At 40.3% G+C, this 18,350-nt stretch overlaps 1 protein-coding gene and 1 long non-coding RNA gene across 2 annotated transcripts in view; one reads left to right on the top strand and one right to left on the bottom strand.

Moving 5' to 3' along the window:
* Positions 1-526: 526 nt before the first annotated feature.
* Positions 527-11,095, top strand: LOC311516602. The gene is made up of 4 exons (XR_014710458.1): positions 527-617; positions 1,342-1,462; positions 4,913-4,965; positions 10,205-11,095. It is a non-coding gene; the product is annotated as an uncharacterized lncRNA (long non-coding RNA).
* A 156-nt stretch (positions 11,096-11,251) lies between these two features.
* PRKDC (protein kinase, DNA-activated, catalytic subunit) overlaps positions 11,252-18,350 on the bottom strand; it is a 153,011-nt gene continuing 145,912 nt past the window's right edge. The window contains exons 81-86 of the mRNA XM_084620823.1: positions 17,145-17,234; positions 16,100-16,171; positions 15,812-16,013; positions 15,085-15,273; positions 13,315-13,454; positions 11,252-11,519 (exon numbers count right to left, since the gene is read on the bottom strand). Of these exons, the coding sequence (XP_084476949.1) occupies positions 11,315-11,519; positions 13,315-13,454; positions 15,085-15,273; positions 15,812-16,013; positions 16,100-16,171; positions 17,145-17,234 (898 nt within the window). The 3' untranslated portion in view covers positions 11,252-11,314. The remainder of the gene's footprint in view (positions 11,520-13,314; positions 13,455-15,084; positions 15,274-15,811; positions 16,014-16,099; positions 16,172-17,144; positions 17,235-18,350) is intronic.

The following is an 18,350-nucleotide window of genomic DNA, read 5'->3' as shown; positions in this document are numbered from 1 at the left end:
GAGGGGACGGCTCACCTTCGCCCGGTGCGCTGCCTAGTGAGGTGGCGGCGAGCGGTACTTCGCCTGCTGCACCTGAGGCTGGGCGTAGCTCGCAGCTTGCGTATTGCAAGGCTCGGCATCAGCCACGGTTTAGAGGGAAACTCCGCCTGGCCGATGAATTTCCCCCCGTAACAAGGCTCCGCTCCCTCGTGCGTCCGCTGTCTTTTCTAAACGTGTTCACACTTATTGCGTCCTCGCAGGGCCGTGCGGCGCCTCGTGGTTTTGACAGGCGAACTGGCACGTACACACTGCATGGAGCGACTGGGGGGGGGGGGGAAATAGCTTTGTGCTGTTTGTTTGACCATGTGATAGATTTTAGCACCATAGGCAATACTCGGGCTGCATTCAAAACCATGAAGTGATTTGCCTCCTTGGTACGCATTGCCCTCTTGTGGCTGAATGTTGGCTATGTCGGTATTTGGCAGCTCAGGCTGCAATGTAGGTCACGCAAAGAGCGCGGGGGGGGGGAGCGGGGGTGTTACACTGACACCCACAGCCGCGGAAGAGACCGCCCGGGTGTCCCGGTTCCCAGTGACGGTCTTTAAACAATCGCTCACCTTGAGAGGGTTTTCCTAGAGGTAAGTCGTGACTAATAAAGTGTAAAGTGTGCTGCTTTAGGAACACGGTCGTTTCTCTGTTTCGTTTTGCGCGATTTTGCTGGCCATGATTATCGTCTGCACAGCCTTGTGAAGGGGTTGCAGCTCGTGGCACGATAAAGTAAAAAGAAAAGGAGTACTAGTGGCACCTTAGAGACTAACCAATTTATTTGAGCATAAGCTTTCGTGAGCTCCAGCTCCCTTCATCGGATGCTTATGCTCAAATAAATTGGTTAGTCTCTAAGGTGCCACAATTACTCCTGTTCTTTTTGCGGATACAGACTAACACGGCTGCTACTCTGAAAACTATAAAGTAACACTCCAAATAAATAGTTAATTTGGGTTTCTTAGCAAGGAAGGAATGATGAACTTTTTTTTCTTTTCTTTTTTTTTTTTTAAGTGGAACTGACCTGACTTGTAGCAAGCATTTATGAGGAATGAGAATGTCCCTATCCTTTCCCAAAGGTTCCAGTATAGTAATACACCTCCCCACATTCTCAGCACCAGCCCTCCTGCCAAGGGCTTTATGCCATACTAGATTACAGTCACTAACACGTGGGGGGGAGGGGTTCTGATACCATGACCTCAGGGGCAATCTACTTTAATGAGTTTTGCTTGAGCAATCACTGCAGGATTAGGTATTACATACAGAAAAGCTTGTCTTCCTAAATACCTACCTCTAAAACTAGATATTATCACCACACAGGTTTATAGAACTGTTGCTGTGGGCTTTTAAAGGGCTGCCGCCTCCCCCATTTGATGGCAGCAGTGAACCAAGTATTCTGCTTGCTCTGACACAAACATTTTGAGATCCTCCACAGTGAAAGGTACTGTAAAAACATATGGTCATTAAAAGTTCTTTATATAACTAATTAGGCTCAGACATTGTTGGTGATGTGAAAGCTTATAAAAACACTAATAGAGTTTAGGAAATCTTCCCACTGGTTTGCAGTCTAGTCTTGTCAAATGAACACCACCTCCATCATTCATATTGGCTGGAGGATTGCATACCAGTGGTGGCTTGCTTGACATTTTGATGGGTAAATTCTTCACCTTTTGACCTGGCACATGTAATGTAAATGAGTGTAGAAAATACAACTTTTTCCAATGGAGACTTTAAAGAGGAATCAGTATATATTTACAAAATAAACATACATACACCTGAGTATTTCACTTTGTGAATGTCACTCTAGTGCCCTCCTGAGGTTCAGTTAGTTTAGGAGAAATTACTGTGGTTACTAAAAAGGCAAGAACTCAGCCTGACAGATTGGGACAATCTGTTTTAACTGACAATATGCTTGCCTGTACATTTCATTACAAGATGTTCTTCTGACAGCAACAAGGTTATAAATGTAGATTTATGGTTTTAGACACTTTAGAGAGTAAAATGAAGACAGTTTAGTTGCACAGTAATCTCTCTTACCCTCCTCCCTTCAGCTGCCTATTAAAAAAAGTTTTGATGAATATATTCATACTTTAAAATCAGTAATTGATACTGGTAAATGAACAAGTATACCTGAAACAAAATTAATGTAATTAAAAATTAAAGATACAATGTGTAATATGAAGTTTTCCCATCTCCCAAACATTTTAAAAGAATAGTCCCCTGACTGTTAACAAAAGGGAAAATAAAATTGTTTATCAAAATAAGTTTGCTTGTTTTTTTAAGAGAATTAGCTAAAGCAATTAATATTCAAAATGAGTTGCCTAGTTTCTCTCTTCATAGGTAGACTTTAAAAGGACAGTGCTACAGTCTGGTCTACATACAGTAGTTTTTGTACTGCCTTAACTATTACAATTAGTGGTGTGCATTTTGTTTGTTTGTTTCAACCAAAATAGTTACAGGATGACACCCCCCTTGTGTGGATGCAGTTATACAGCTATAATTTATTCTTCTTCCGTTATGGAAATAAGCTATACCGGGAGTTCTCAAACTTCAGTGCACCACAACCCCATTCTGACCACAAAAATTACTATATGACCTCGGGAGGGGGAAACTGAATCCTGAGCCCACCTGAGCCAAAGCCAAGCCCCACTGCTCCAGGCCGGGGATGAAAGCCAAAGCCCAAGGGCTTCAGCCCCAGGCAGAGGGCCTGTAACCTGATCTCCACCACCCAAGCTGAAGTCCTTGGGCTTTGGACCTGGGCGGTGGGGTTCGGGCTTCAGTTTTGGCCCTGGGCCCCAGCAAGTCTAGGCCAGCCCTGGCTTTATGGGGTCCTGACCCACAGTTTGAGAACCACTGAGCTATACTACCTCAAGCATCTTCGTACCAGTACAACTGTCCTTACTATGGGGTTGTATTACTTTACACACACAAGTTGTACCGGGCTTTAGCTATATAAGTGTAGTTAGACAAGCTGGTAGGCATAGCTTCAGTTTGCTCTCTCTGGACTTGATCATGCAACTCTTAGTTACATCAATAGTCCCCACTGAGTTTAACTTTCACATGAATTAGGGTTGCATGATTGAGGATATATTAACATAATTGTATTTTTGTAACACAAAATATACCTTTATAAATCAATATTCATTTTAGGTGGCTCAAACAAGTACCTTCATTTTATATTATTTCATTTGTAAATAGGTTGTATTGTAGTAAAGATCAGCAATGGACTCTGTCTCGCACGTCTCTAGGTGATCTCCGAGTTCACAATGCTTCCTAATCTGATGAGTGCATACATACCTGTAATCTATCTGGACACTGAAGCCACAAACTCCTTTCTGTCCATTCTCATTATTCACGATTTTGAAACCTAATACTATTCCCATAATTTTTTGTCTATTTAAAATAATTTTTAAATTGTTTAAACTTATGAATTACTATAGATAAAACATTCAACAACCTTTGCATATGCTACATGTGAGTGTCTACACTACAAAATGTAACATCCATATTGCCACAACAGCCAAAAATGGTACGGCAGGACTGAGGTTTAGACATGGCTCAAGCATTTTTACCACTATGATAAAAGTCTGTTTTTCATTATCTCTAGCTCAGATGCACCATTGTTGGCAGGTACAAGTTTTTCTAATGTCCATAAGGCCTACTTTCTAAACAAAACTTGGCAATTTTCCAACATTTCTAAACCAGATGCATAAACTCCCCAGCCTCTGTTTTACATTCTGATCTGGAATTATCCACCCTAATCATTTGTTTTGGAGCGATATATATATATCAATGTATAGCTCTAGCAAAAATTAAATAGTCTCAGCCTGTGCCTAGTAGCTATTGATACAAAATTTAACTTGCTTATTATTTAAAGCTCACGTTCCTTGGCATAATCTGTGATGCCATATTCCATTTCTACTGACCTTTGAAAATCCTCTCAGCCTGTTTCAAAAAACGTATAAATTAGAAGTTATTTTAGCTGACAGGGTATTAATCTTGAAACGGATACAGCTTTTGTTCAGTGCAGCATTTTTTTGGCTCTGCCAAGGCTTGGTTGGCAAAACCTATTCTCAGGGCAATGCTGCCTTTCATGATGGTGCTGATGCACAGAGGGAAGTGAGTTCCTATCAAAGAAAGAAAGAATCTTTGGCATTGGGAGGAGTCCTTTCCATCCAACTATAACAATGTTAAATTATTTCGGCCCAATCTCTGACCTATGTTGACAATTTCTGTTACAATAGAGGTGGCGCTACACTTAATTTGAGAACATTTAGTAGGCCGGTGTTTTGTTTCTTGACACAAGAATATGGAGGGTGCTGCCACTTTTGTCTGTTGTATGTAGACGCAGTAGTGACACGTGCATGCTGTATTTCTCCATGCCAGACAGAATACATTTCTATAGAAGACTTTTCTCACCTACATAAATGTGCTACGCGCCAATTTTGTGGGTGGTTTTTTGTTTTGTTTTTCCATCCTAGTTAGCACTATGGCATCTGTTTATATTGTGACTACATGCCCTACAAACTTCGGCCTAGCAGCCTGAAAGTCAGCTAAAAGGTGTTACTTGTAAAGGTGTTACTGTACTCTTCCCTGCAGATGCACTAAAAGGTCATTAGTTTACCTAGCAGGACGTATAGAACATAGGGGAAGGCACTTTATCTCTCTGGGATCAAGCTTAGTTCACAAGTGTTCGACTAGTTTTTCCTCTCTCACACATTCTTTATGGGATGGTCCATAGATCAGCTGGAAGGAACTGCTTTATGGGTAGTGTTTCTGGCACATGACAAATTATCTTAGAAACCACATTGTTCCATAGAAAGCACATCCATAATTGCCTGTACTTAACTGTGTTGCTAATCAGCTAGCTAAAGTATGTTCTCTTCCCCAGAGCGGAATTAGTCATGAAGTGACCCTGGTGGAATGGAACCATGCCAGGAAAAGGTATTTTATTTAATATTGATTGGATTTTAACATTGGATTTTAGGATGCCACTTTTCAGTCTTAAGATGATACTGGTGTCGCAGCAGGAAGAGAACTCTGCTTTTGTCTAATGAAATATCAGACCTAGACATTGTGAATCTGATCTGTTCCTTCTGAAGTCAGTTTTACCATTGATGCCAATAGGAAGGAGCAGAATATCAGGCTTAGAGCAAATGGGAAAATGCCTTCTGTATTTCATGTGATGGAAATCTTAACAGTGTTTGATGAATGCAAAATAGCTATGCCATCTGCTTGAAAGCAAGGTAGTAAGTCCTAGGAAAAGCAGCACCTTGCAATAGGAAGAATATTTAAGTAAAATGGAAACAGGAGTTAAAATGTTGCTGTAAAATGAAATATTTGTATTTCCAGACACCATATCTTTCTATTGACAGTAGAACAGATAAACAACATTTATGTGATACACTAAAATGCCTCTGAGTTCTGCTGTTACTGACACCCCACTCCCCAGGCTAGATGGTCATTGTATTTTTGCTTAGTTGCTTTTTAAAAAGCGTCAAAGTTTCTGTATACATTTCATATCTACATCTTTTCATAGCCAGTCATATTAGCAGCAATGGACTGACTCAGACGATAGTCCCACACCCTTGGTCATAGGTTAGCGACTACAACGTTGAATAAGTTTTAGAGCAATTATATTTGGGTAACAATCCTTAGCATATTCAAGATTATGCATAAAGTAAGTTTGTGGACAGGGTTCTCAAAGAATATCATTCCTTCAATAAAGCTGCTTTATCTAATTGTGTGGAGCTTCTAACCAAACCCTTCAGCATGAGGGCAGACTAGTTGCTGAAGGGGCCTTTACCCTATAACAGACACAGTAACCAAACAAACTCTGCTCTGGAACACCTTGCAGGTTCCTTGGGATATATATGAGGAAAGCAAGGTGCAAACACCTAACAACTCAGATCTAGGGCCTGGTCTACACGTAAAACTGAGGTGTACCTAGCTATGTCAGTTGGAGTGTGTGAAAAAATTCACACCCTTGAGAGCCATAGTTAAGTTGACCTAAGCGAGGTCAACATAGTTAAGTTGACCTAAGCAAGGTCAACTAAAGAATTCTTCCATCAACCTAGCTATCACATCTTGGAGGGATAGATTAAATAAAGTGACAGAAAAAACCCTTCTGTTGCTGTAACATCTGTAGTATAGACATAGCTTAAGTTAGGATGGGGAAAGATAGTGCTGATGTGTGAGAAGAACATGAACTTCATCAGTAATCTCTAGGAAAGGATGCTGGAGTTGGTCATGGACAATGGTGTCTTTTTTTTTTTTTTTTTTTTTAAGGGGATGGAACAGTATCCCAAATTGCAAACCAGCAGAGCAATGCTGAAAGATGATTGATGGGTTTTTTTTTTCCCTCCAAAGAATGTGTGATCAGGAGTATTTACATATTCTAAGTAGTTTATTTTTATTAGTTATTCAGCAGAATTTGTATTTTTTTACTCCTATTGTTTGTATAATTTCCTGCATTCAATTAATGTATTTTTCTTTAGTTAATCTAGTGTATCTGCTTGTTTTAACCAGTTCAATGTAAGAATAGGTAATATTTTTGTTAACCCAAACTTTGTGGCTAATTATTCAGTTATTCTATTTATCACCTTCTTTTAAGCCAGTTGAAACGGTCTCCCACTTCCTGTGTGCCAAATAGGTTCTTGTAGCCTTCTTCTGAAAACTCACTCTACGAAAAAAACCTTCCTTTTTGAGGTTGTTATTGTGTCAGCACCTTCCCATACCTTGCCTGTTGCTCCATGTTATTTGTCTGTTAGCCTCTGCCCTGGCATTTAGTCTTTGTTTTTGACATGTATGTATTTAGATATAGAGCTGCAACTCAGTACAGCACAACAGTTGAAAGGATTAAATGATGGGGTTGGTTTAACAGACCTTTACAACTAGATAGTGAAGTCTCAGAGGTGTATTCCTGACTGGATAACTTAGTAAAGTCAATGGCCTGGAGGTGGTGCCAGTGAAAATATAAATAACCTTATTAAAACCTTCAGCTTGGATGGGTTAATTCCTGCATGGAGGAAGTGGCTATCATAGTGAGCTAGAGTAGTATCTGTATCACATCACTCATAGGACTGAGTGGTCTGTTGCTTATAAATCAGACTTCACTTTTATATCTAAAAATAATCATCGAGGTAGAAAGCACATGATAAATTGGTGCCCTTGGACAATTAGTGAGTGTTTCAGCAGCTGGGCTATATCAAAGGCTTCCATTGGTAACTCTCAAGCTCTTACACTACTCAGAACGGGTATGTATATCTTTTTGGTGGTCTATTTTTCCCTCCCCTGATCCACTAGCAGTCCACATTCATCACAACTTCCTTTCCCTTGAAAAAGTGTGGCTGGCTGGGACAATGGCATTGGGTGTTGGCTCTCACTTCAAAAGTCCCATTACAGAATCCTTTATGCAAACCCCTTCTGAGAATGTTGGGGCAACTTAAGTGTCCAATTTAAAAAAAAATAAAAAAATAAAAATTGCAGTGCCTAGTCAGAAAACTGCAAATTCCTTGTGAAAGCTTCAAAACTCCTATATGAAAAACTCTGGTTAAACTGTAAGCCTACACTATCTATTTTACAGGTCAAAGTACTCAGCAAGTATAAGAGGAATGTGCAAAAAGGGCAATTTAACACCTCCTTGGAGTCAGCCACTTGAAAAGCTGAGTTCAGTTCAGAAGTCATGTGACTCTTGGACTATAAGGTGGATAGAAGGCTGGCTAGATTGTCAGGCTCAATGGGTAGTGATCAATGGCTCCATGTCTAGTTGGCAGCCAGTATCAAGTGGAGTGCCCCAAGGGTCAGTCCTGGGGCCGGTTTTGTTCAATATCTTCATTAACGATCTGGAGAATGGTGTGGATGGCACCCTCAGCAAGTTTTCTGATGACACTAAACTGGGAGGAGAGGTAGACAAATTAGATGGACCCAGACAAATTAGAGGATTGGGCCAAAAGAAATCTGATGAGGTTCAACAAGGACAAGTGCAGAGTCCTGCACTTAGGACAGAAGAATGCCATGCACCGCTACAGACTAGGGACCGAATGGCTAGGCAACAGTTCTGCAGAAAAGGACCTAGAGGTTACAATGGATGAGAAGCTGGGTATGAGTCAACAGTTTGCCCTTGTTGCCAAGAAGGCTAACGGCATTTTGGGCTGTATAAGTAGGGGCCTTGCCAGCAGATGCAGGGACGTGATCGTTCTCCTCTACTGGACAATGGTGAGGCCTCATCTGGAGTACTGTGTCCAATTTTGGGCCCCACACTACAAGAAGGATGTGGAAAAATTGGGAAATGTCCAGCAGAGGGCAACAAAAATGATTAGGGGACTGAACACACGACTTCTGAGGAGAGGCTGAGGGAACTGGGATTGTTTAGTCTGCGGAAGAGAAGAATGAGGGGGGATTTGATAGATGCTTTCAACTACCTGAAAGGGAGTTCCAAAGAGGATGGATCTAGACTATTCTCAGTGGTAGCAGATGACAGAACAAGGAGTAATGGTCTCAAGTTGCAGTGGGGGAGGTTTAGGTTGGATATTTGGAAAAACATTTTCACCAGGGAGGGTGGTGAAGCACTGGAATGGGTTACCTGGGGAGGTGGTGGAATCTCCTTCCTTTGAGGTTTTTAAGGTCAGGCTTGACAAAGCCCTGGCTGGGATGATTTAGTTGGGGATTGGTCCTGCTTTGAGCAGGAGATTGGACTAGGTGACCTCCTGAAGTCCCTTCCAACCCTGATATTCTATGATTCTTTACTGTTGTCAGGATTCCCTCCCCACTCTGAACTCTAGGGTACAGATGTGGGGACCTGCATGAAAGACCCCCTGAGCTTATTTCTACCAGCTTAGATTAAAAGCTTCCCCAAGGCACAAATCCTTCCTTGTCCTTGGATGGGTACTGCTGCCACCATCAAGTGAGTTAGACAAAGATTCAAGAAAAGGACCACTTGGAGTTCCTGTTCCCTAAAATATCCCCCCAAGGCCCTTCACCCCCTTTCCTGGGGAGGCTTGCGAATAATCTACCTACCAAACAGGTAGTCCAGATTCTTAAAAAACAGAACTTTATAAGAAAAAAAAAGGAAAGGAAGCACCTCTGTAGAATCAGGATGGAAGGTAACTTTACAGGGTAATCAGATTCAAAACACAGAGGATTCCCCTCTAGGCAAAACTTTAAAGTTACAAAAAACAGGGCTAAACCTCCCTCTTAGCACAGGGAAAATTCACAAGCTAAAAACAAAAGATAAATCTAATGCACCTTGCCTTATTTACTTACTCTTTTTGCAATTTGAGACTTATTTTTGGATGATTTTAGGAGGAGTTTTCTGACCTGATGCTTCTCGGCTTTCACACATACACCCCCCCACACCCACAAACAAAGCCTCCCCTCCCCCCACCCCCCCAAGATTTGAAAGTATCTTCTTTCCTCACTGGTCCTTTTGGTCAGGTGCCAACCAGGTTATTTGAGCTTCTAAACCCCTTACAGGCTACCTTTAGCTGTATGGTTATGACCACTGTGCTTTATGACTTGAGAATAAGGTGGCCTTGGCGAGACACACAGTTCTTCCACACAGACAGCCTTAAGTCATGTTGTCTCCTTTATTAATATCAAAGATAAAAATGAGCAAAATGCATTCAGAAGAATCATAAAAAGGTGAGTATATAAAGCACATTACTACATTGCACATGTTGCAGCGGACAAAAAAACCAACTTTGCATATATAGTGCCCTGCAATTTAAGAGTGGAAAAGAGCAGTTTAGCTTCTTTAGTGAGTAAGTGTCCTAAAACTACTAATTTAGAAATGAGCTATTACTTATTCTACAGCTTATGTTTTTATTTTTTAATAGACAAACCTCCTGTACAGCACCCAGGAGTTTTTGTGCCAATGGTTTTCCCAATAAAGATCAAGTATGGCCCCAGACTCGGTTGTATTCATTCAAAATGCTGTTGACCAAGAATTCGGAGATATTGATTTACAGTGCTAGAACTGAGTCAAAGTGAACAAAGCAAAACTCTCAGCATTTATGGTCTAGAAAGGGTGTTAAAATGTCAAACATTTTTAGATGGGGGAAAAAAACCTCCCAGAAATTTTAATTGTTGCTTCTTTGTGCCATTCAGTTTCCAGCTCTGAACAATCCCCTTTATGCTCATTAGCTTCATTTTATACATTTACCAGCTCGTATTTGTCTTATAGGTTCTTATCCAGCAGAGAGACTGATGGTCCGTCTGCTTTCAGGTTGAAACTGATGCCAGGGAAAGGAAGTCAGTGTAGAAGCAGCCCTGAGTAGGGCTGAAATGACTAATAACAGTTGCAAAGAAGAGCCTACAGCTGCAGAGAAGTCAAAGGTGCTTGCTTTTCATTTTTTAAAGTTATTTTATACTTGTTCACTGCTCCATGATAATCACGCATTATTAAAATGTCAATGGGAAATGTCGTCTTAAATGAATTCATGTTAATAACTAGTCATAATATTTTGAAAGACAGTAATTCATCCCCATATAATACCTGCTGCACTTTGTTTGGCACAGAAGTTACCTCTAAAAAACTGCTTTACAATAGAGCCTCGTGCTCTTGGTGTGACTAAAGTCAGACTTTCCCGCCTTAAATCTCCTCATAAGCAAGTACTGGAAAACAATAGACTACATTGTCCAGCTCATTCACAGCAGAAAACGGTAGAGACGCCAGCAATGCCTGTTTTCAGGTATGGATTCAACACTTTTGTTAAATAGGATTCTTAAAACATGAAAACTTTGCAGTTTTATTGTTTTGCATTAATTTAAACATCTTTATAATATACAGTCACAACTTACTAAACATCTCCTATAACTGTTAAAATAGGCTGTTTTGTAGTCATAACTGGTATTATAGCAACTGACTGCTACTTTTAAAAATGAGAGATTTCTATGTGTATCATTCAGTAGGCTGTATGTGTTGACATTTATCTAATCACTCTTTGTGTGGATTAAACAATACAGCATGTAAACATCTCTTCAAAGCTTGTGTGGTTATTTTGTTTGTGGTTTCTTCTATTAAATACAATAGCTTAATATCATGGGCCTTAGCCTTCAGCACAATTACCATATTCCTTTCAGGTTCCTAGTACAGAGACATTGGTTCATAATTGTCATCTTTGAGTAAGTTCTACCACAGTATCACAGCCCTTAATCAGTTCAGACTTACCAGTGTGGAAAACACAAATTAATTGTTTTTCTATCCATGCTCCTCCCCGACTACACAGTAACTTGACAGTAGTGGTTTGGCTTAGAGAACACTCCATTTGATTATTTCCTTATATCCTTTCTTTCACATCCAGGGCTCCCATCCTTCCCAAACTCTGCCAAGGAGATTGGGGTCTGTTGCTTGATCTATAAGGCATTTCACTTGGATTTCTTCCAAAAGCCCATCCTTGGGTTCTTTGGCTCGGATGTTGTGATCTCTGCTTCCCTGAGCTACAGCTACATATTCCCTGTAGGCAGGTGATTTCTCGTGGCCCAGTCGTAATTCATCACTGAAAAAAAAAAGAAAACTCTGAAAATCCAGACCTTGGATTTTTTATTTTTAAATGAGAGCTTTAAGGCCTAATCCTATGAGGTAGTGAGTGTGCCGTTATTGACGTGAACTGTGACGTATAGATCATTGTTGCAACCAAGATCTTCTAGTTGGACTAAATCTTGTACAAAGGAGGTCAAGGTAAGGTGTCTATAGAAAGGTTGTAATTTGCTGGTCATGATTATGCTGCCTGTATGTGTGTATCATTTTTGTATTTGAAGTTATGAATAATGGCTATGTACTTGTATCTCAATCTGTTTGATTCTAAGTAGCCTCAGGGAAGTATTTGGTCAGCTTTCTGAGTATGGGCACTTACTGAGAATAGTCCGATCAAGGAACACCTAACTGACAATGGACTTTAGGAGACACCAATCCACATCTGAGCTTTCCTGGGAAAGGGTTCAAACTAACATGTAAACAAAGGCGTCGGCCTGCACATCAGGTGACAGTCCCAAGGGGGTCTCTGTGACCGAACCTGTCACAGTGAGCGTTCTTGACTCAATAGGTGTTTAGAATGCTAAGCAAGTCAAGATCAGGTCCTTAAATGAGTGATCTCAGGTTCTTCCCTCATCTGTGAGCATTTACTATGAACATCTTCAGCTTGAGCTCAAGTCTTTGAAAATCTCACAGGGTATGTCGACACTGCATCTGGGAGCAAGATTCCCAGACTGAGTCCACAGACTTGTGTTAAGGGGGCTTGCACTCATGTGCTAGAAGTAGCTGTGGAGACAGTGCTTTGACATAGCAGCTTGGGCTCTGAAAACCACCCCTGCCCCGGCTTCTGAGCCGCACCGTTAAAGCACTATCTGCATAGCTACTTGAGCAAACCACAAGTCTGGTGGCCCAGTCTGGGAATCTCGCTCCCAGATACAATATAGACATATACAGAATTTCTATAAGCCTCTCAATCAAACTGTTACTTGTATTGTACTGTTTCTCCCCTCCCTCACCTGCCAAGTGCTCATCTGAAAAAAGGCAGCCAGTTGCTTTCTGCAAAGTCTGCCTCACCTATGGAGGCCAGAGCAGAAAACAGCTCACTCATTCTGTCACACTCAGCAACCTAAAGGCAATCAAACCTGTTGCTGTCACAGCTCTCCTGAATGATACCAATTGCACCTTCCTATTCAGCCATTTGTAAAGTATTTGTATAATTTTAAACAAGCTTTTCATTCATTGCACCAACCCCAAATGAATTTAAACAGAAGGGGTTAATTGAATTTTAAAGACTAAAATATTGTGATTTCTAGCTTGAGCCAATCTTGACTGAGCTGATTAAATCTCAGTAGCCCATCACATTCCTAGGCAATTTAAACTAGTTAATTTACTTGTATGCCTCCCTTACAGTTGCCTCAACATTCCTGCTAGACTACTGTTTTTTTGTAGAGTCCATTCAAATTCCACCTCTACCTGCAAAGCTTTATGAAGAGCAACAGCTTGTGAGGGGTGGGAAATAACTAGGCTTACATGGTGTGGCCACAGATGCTGCCAAGAAAAATAAATGCTCAGAAGTAGAAAGGAAAACGGAGCTGGAACAAGGACACTCAGGAGATAGATACGGGGTAGTTTGGCTGGTAAGATGATTCAGACACCTTTTGTACCCAAAAACAATTCACTCTGCCAAGAAGCAAAATGATTAAATTGCCCCCTTGTCTTCCTTTTCTCCCATTAAGTCTGAAGGTAACAAGTCCCTGACTCTTTCAGCTGCAAAGGTTCTTATTAAAGGACTTGGAAATCCAAGGGAGAGACTGTCTTACCAGGTGAGTACTGCTGGATTGGAACCTGCCAGCTTTCTTCTGGCATAGTTCACTTTCTGCAAGGGATACCAGTTTATTTCAGCTGTGTTTACTTCCTTAGACCACGTGCCGCCTTTTTTCAACTGCTTCAATTCAAAATTCTAATAAGAGAAAATATTTTTCTTCGTTTATCATAAATTAGACAGATAATGACAGGTTTCAGAGTAACAGCCGTGTTCGTCTGTATTCGCAAAAAGAAAAGGAGTACTTGTGGCACCTTAGAGACTAACCAATTTATTTGAGCATAAGCTTTCATGAGCTACAGCTCACTTCATCGGATGCATACTGTGGAAAGTGTAGAAGATCTTTTTATATACACACAAAGCATGAAAAAATACCTCCTCCCACCCCACTCTCCTGCTGGTAATAGCTTATCTAAAGTGATCACTCTCCTTACAATGTGTATGATAATCAAGTTGGGCCATTTCCAGCACAAATCCAGGGTTTAACACGAAGGTCGGGGGGGGGGGGGGGATTTGTGCTGGAAATGGCCCAACTTGATTATCATACACATTGTAAGGAGAGTGGTCACTTTGGATAAGCTATTACCAGCAGGAGAGTGGGTTTGTGAGGGGGGGGTGCGGGGGGTGAGAAAACCTGGATTTGTGCTGGAAATGGCCCAACTTGATTATCATACACATTGTAAGGAGAGTGATCACTTTAGATAAGTTATTACCAGCAGGAGAGTGGGGTGGGAGGAGGTATTTTTTCATGCTTTGTGTGTATATAAAAAGATCTTCTACACTTTCCACAGTATGCATCCGATGAAGTGAGCTGTAGCTCACAAAAGCTTATGCTCAAATAAATTGGTTAGTCTCTAAGGTGCCACAAGTACTCCTTTTCTTTTTAGACAGATAACCATACTCCTAAACCTCGCCTACATTCTCACAGCCACCCACATCCTCAGGAACAAGTCAGCAAATAACCTGTGTTGCAAAGAAAGTGGAGGGCAGGATATTTAGAGGAAATTTACTTCTGTTTGTGACTTAAGTTACTTTGCAACTGAAAATATGACAAACATTTGTATTTCTGCAGATTCAGTATAGTGGATGAACAACGCTAACCTGAACATAGGAAAAGACATCTTCTTAAGCTCTACTTTGACCTGCTTGAGTGAAATCTCAAAGTTTTGCTGCCTCTAAAACTAAGGAATAATTTATTGCACATAATTACATCCATTTAGCAAATTCTATATGGTTGTAGGTAGTCTGAAAATATTTATACTCAAACTTATAATTCAGTAACTGGTTTCTGAAGTATTTTCATAAACAGCACATTGTATGAAATGCATGTTGTAAATGAAACTAAGAGTTGCTCTGTTTGACAAATTGAAAATACTGTATTTATACTACATAGGGTGATAGCATGAATCACCATAAACATTTGAAGATCTCAAGATCACTCATTCAATACAGAAATTAAACTAAACAACACAAATTAGAAATGGATAAAATCTATCACTCTATCCAGTCCATCTCTCACCCCTGTAAGAGATCGGTGTCTTATTTTACATGTTGCAAGAACTTGGCCAGTACCTCTGAAAGATTATTCCCTAGCTCAATAAAGCTGCTGATAAAGATACAAGGGAAATGTAAGCTGACTATTAGGAAAGACTTCCTTGTTCTATCACGAAAAATGATCAAACAAAGACAAAACTAATCAACTTTAGACTTTGTACATGAATAGAAAGGCAAAAAGGAAAGAACAAAAAAAAAATTTAAAAAAATCTACCTGCCAGTCTAAGGAAGGTTCTTTTACAAACACGTCCATAGTGCTGATCAGGAGGTCTGGGTCTGTGCGGTAGGCTCTTAGGGAATGTACCATCACACTATAAATGAGACCTGATTCTTTCATTGGCAACATCAGATTAGTGAACTGGCGAGTTAGACGAAAAGGCATCAACTCTGGCACTTGTAGAAACTACACAAGAACAAAGAAAAAGTGAAACCCATGAATTAAGAAACCTTAAAACTGAAGGATTACAAAGAAGTCTTTTGTGTGAACCTTAAAACATTGCTGGCTAGTGAACTGAAAATAACTTGGAGCCCACTGAAACCAGATTGCTCTTGCGTAAAAGTTATGGCTATGAATATTTGTCAATAACTACTGTTTGAAAGCATGGATGAGCAAGGCCTTCTCATTTTCAAAAAGCATCAAATACTGATACCCATATTAAAAAAATACTTTGCTCTCCACATAGAACTGTAGAATTTATCAACCTGTTAGCATCAGACAAGTTATTCGGGAAAAGATTCTGTTCTAGTGTTAACTAGAATCATTTGCTTAATTTATGGTGTCAAGTATGAGTAATCATCAAATTCAGCAGAAATAAAATACTTTTAAATTAAATTCAATACAAAATATAAAGTAATTGATTGACCACCATCCACTTAAGATACAGCCAGCCCCCAAGACACCCAATAGAGTAGTCAACAGAAAAGGATTAGAGGAAAAATACCTGCGTCGCTGAACCAAATGCATGTCCAAAGTCTATTCCCACCATGCCACCTGTCTCCATATTAATCATGAAGTTGGACAGATGTCTGTCTCCAATACCAAGAATCCAATGGCTGATGCACATCAGTGCATGAGAGCTGGCAAAATGGGATCGCAGAGATAGAAAGGCCTCAGGAGCTCTACTCATCTTAACAAATGCTCTCCTTAACAAAAACAGAAGTCAGATATTGTGAAACAAACATTAATATAGCTTTTGTAAACAACACACAGTAAAGGACAGTGTACTCACCTTAAAAGGTCTCCTGGAACACTGGTTTCCCTGTTTCTGAAAGACAGGACTGTTTCTGTACGATTAGCTCTACTGCAAGTCAACAACAGAATGCACTAGTTACTGAAACTGTACAATGAAAAGATATAACACTTAAGAAAATCTGGGTTCTTACATCAAAGCACTAACATTTTCTTTAACTCTGTACCAATCACAAAGAGTGTTTCCTCAAATTCAGAGGAGAAAAGATGAAAAAATGTTGTTTGTTCCTAGGAAGACAGAAAATACCTATTTTCCAGGCAGCCATTCCCAGAGTGAAATCTCCTAATGTATCAATTCAATACAGTGGAAATCAGGGAGAAAATAAAATAAATGGGATAAGCTTCAATGTTAATGCAGAAATACAATCAGAAACTTAAAAATACAATTGGACAATCCCCTCTGTAGGTCTCAGTAGGTCTCTGCAATTTAAATCCCTCAGCAAGCACACACAGAACAGATCAAAAATATCCATTAAAAAGCAAGAGATGCAGGGAATGATTCAAGGAGCATGCCAATTTCAACCATTCATAATCAGTAACTCAGAACCTAACTTTCATTGCCTACAAGGATCAGTATTAGAGCAGGCCAGAGAATACTCTATTTCATTTTGTGGAGGATTTTGAGATTTTAAAAAATTGGTTTAGCTCCAGTTTGGAACAAAAGTCCAATATTTTGAAGTTCTCGGTGAAGCAGAGTTACCATTTTCCACACAGCTGCACTGTAAGCCCTGGCTTGGGGGCAGACAACCTGGTGGGGCAGGCTGGTGTTGGTAATCCTGGGCTTTTAGGCTCTCTCCTCTGTGTCAGCCTACTAGATGGGCTGTCAAGGACGTGAATGGAAAAGCTGGCAGGACACAAGGCAGGATTCTGTTGGAACCCTACCTGGTTTCTGGCAGAATTTCATCAAAATCAACATGGTCCCTGGAACATTTTGGTTTAGATGATTCAGCAAATTCTACCAAAAACATTTTGTAGATGTTTCTTACCAACTGTTTTCCTGAAAAGTACGTAACTATGAGACTTACCTGTACATAGTCTTATAGCGTGCAATGCCTTTCTCCTTCCCAGCCATCTTGGTCAGCCAGTCACTGTACATGATACAAGGTCCTTTTCGGCTGCAGACAAACAAAAGGAGGGGTGATTTATCTACATTTTTGTGTGCACAAAATGCAAAACAAAATACAGTAAACCAGAGTGAAGTGCAAATATTTTGCAACCAAGCTCATACAAAACAAATATTAGAGACAGGCCTTCACCAGCCACAGGACTCTTTGACTTGGTGCATTTTGTTGAACTGTTTTTCTCTGTAGGAACAGCAAGTGTTCCTTGAGAAGGAAGTGAGAGAGCATAAATTGATCCTAAAGCAGCCTTGAAAAGAAGGGTCTTGAAAATTTAGTAATTTAGTAATTCATGCAAATTTAGTAATTAGTAATTCATGCAAAAATCTATTTGACCACTTTTTACCATGCTAACTGATAATAAAGAAAAACCTGAATGGTATTTTAATTCACCTGCAGCAAGGGGAATTTTGCCAGGTTGTTCTAAACAGAGAGCATACAGTGTCTGAATCTACACTACAGTAAAGAGAAAGCATATAGTGGAAAGATTCAAATTGTCCATGCCCTCCTATCCTTAAAACAATTGTCTATGATCTCCAGCTGTGCTGCTCTGGGCTTCTCATAGATAGTAACAAGGTAAGGAGGGTAAGGACAAGTCAATATCTGAATAAGAGACCTTTAAATAAATGCTTAATTGCTATAGGAAATTGTGCTGTGGTTCAGTAGGTGGCATTTTCTCAGTACTGGGAGGAAGAAAAGACTGTGGTCAAAGGCCTACCCTAGGGCTTCCTGTCTGACCTTGGGCAAGTTAGGTCACTTCTGTGCATCAGTTTTCCCCCCATCTATAAAAAATGGGGTTAAGACTAATACTTCCTATTATCATAAGGGTCTTTAGATGCCTAATGTATGGTTTGTAACAGCCTGGAGACCCTCAGTTGGAAGTTGGTATGAGGCACAGTTATCCCTGTTACTGAACCTGTTACCCACGCTGGCCCCTAAGAGGCACTGTGTGCAGTTGAAGGTTCTGTCTTTGGAAAAAATATGTAAAGCTGAGGTCCTGACCTCTCGTAACTTAATGCAGGTCCCATCATATTTTTCCATAAGGGAGAAGAGTGCTACCTTCGCTGCCCTGGCCAATTTCCTAGTCACATAATTCCATTGTGCCTACTTAAA

The sequence above is a fragment of the Lepidochelys olivacea genome (genome assembly GCF_965140295.1).
Source record: "Lepidochelys olivacea isolate rLepOli2 genome assembly, chromosome: 2".
NCBI classification, from domain to species: domain Eukaryota; kingdom Metazoa; phylum Chordata; order Testudines; family Cheloniidae; genus Lepidochelys; species Lepidochelys olivacea.
Note: the sequence above shows the minus strand (reverse complement) of the source record. Positions and strands in the feature narration are given on the sequence as shown.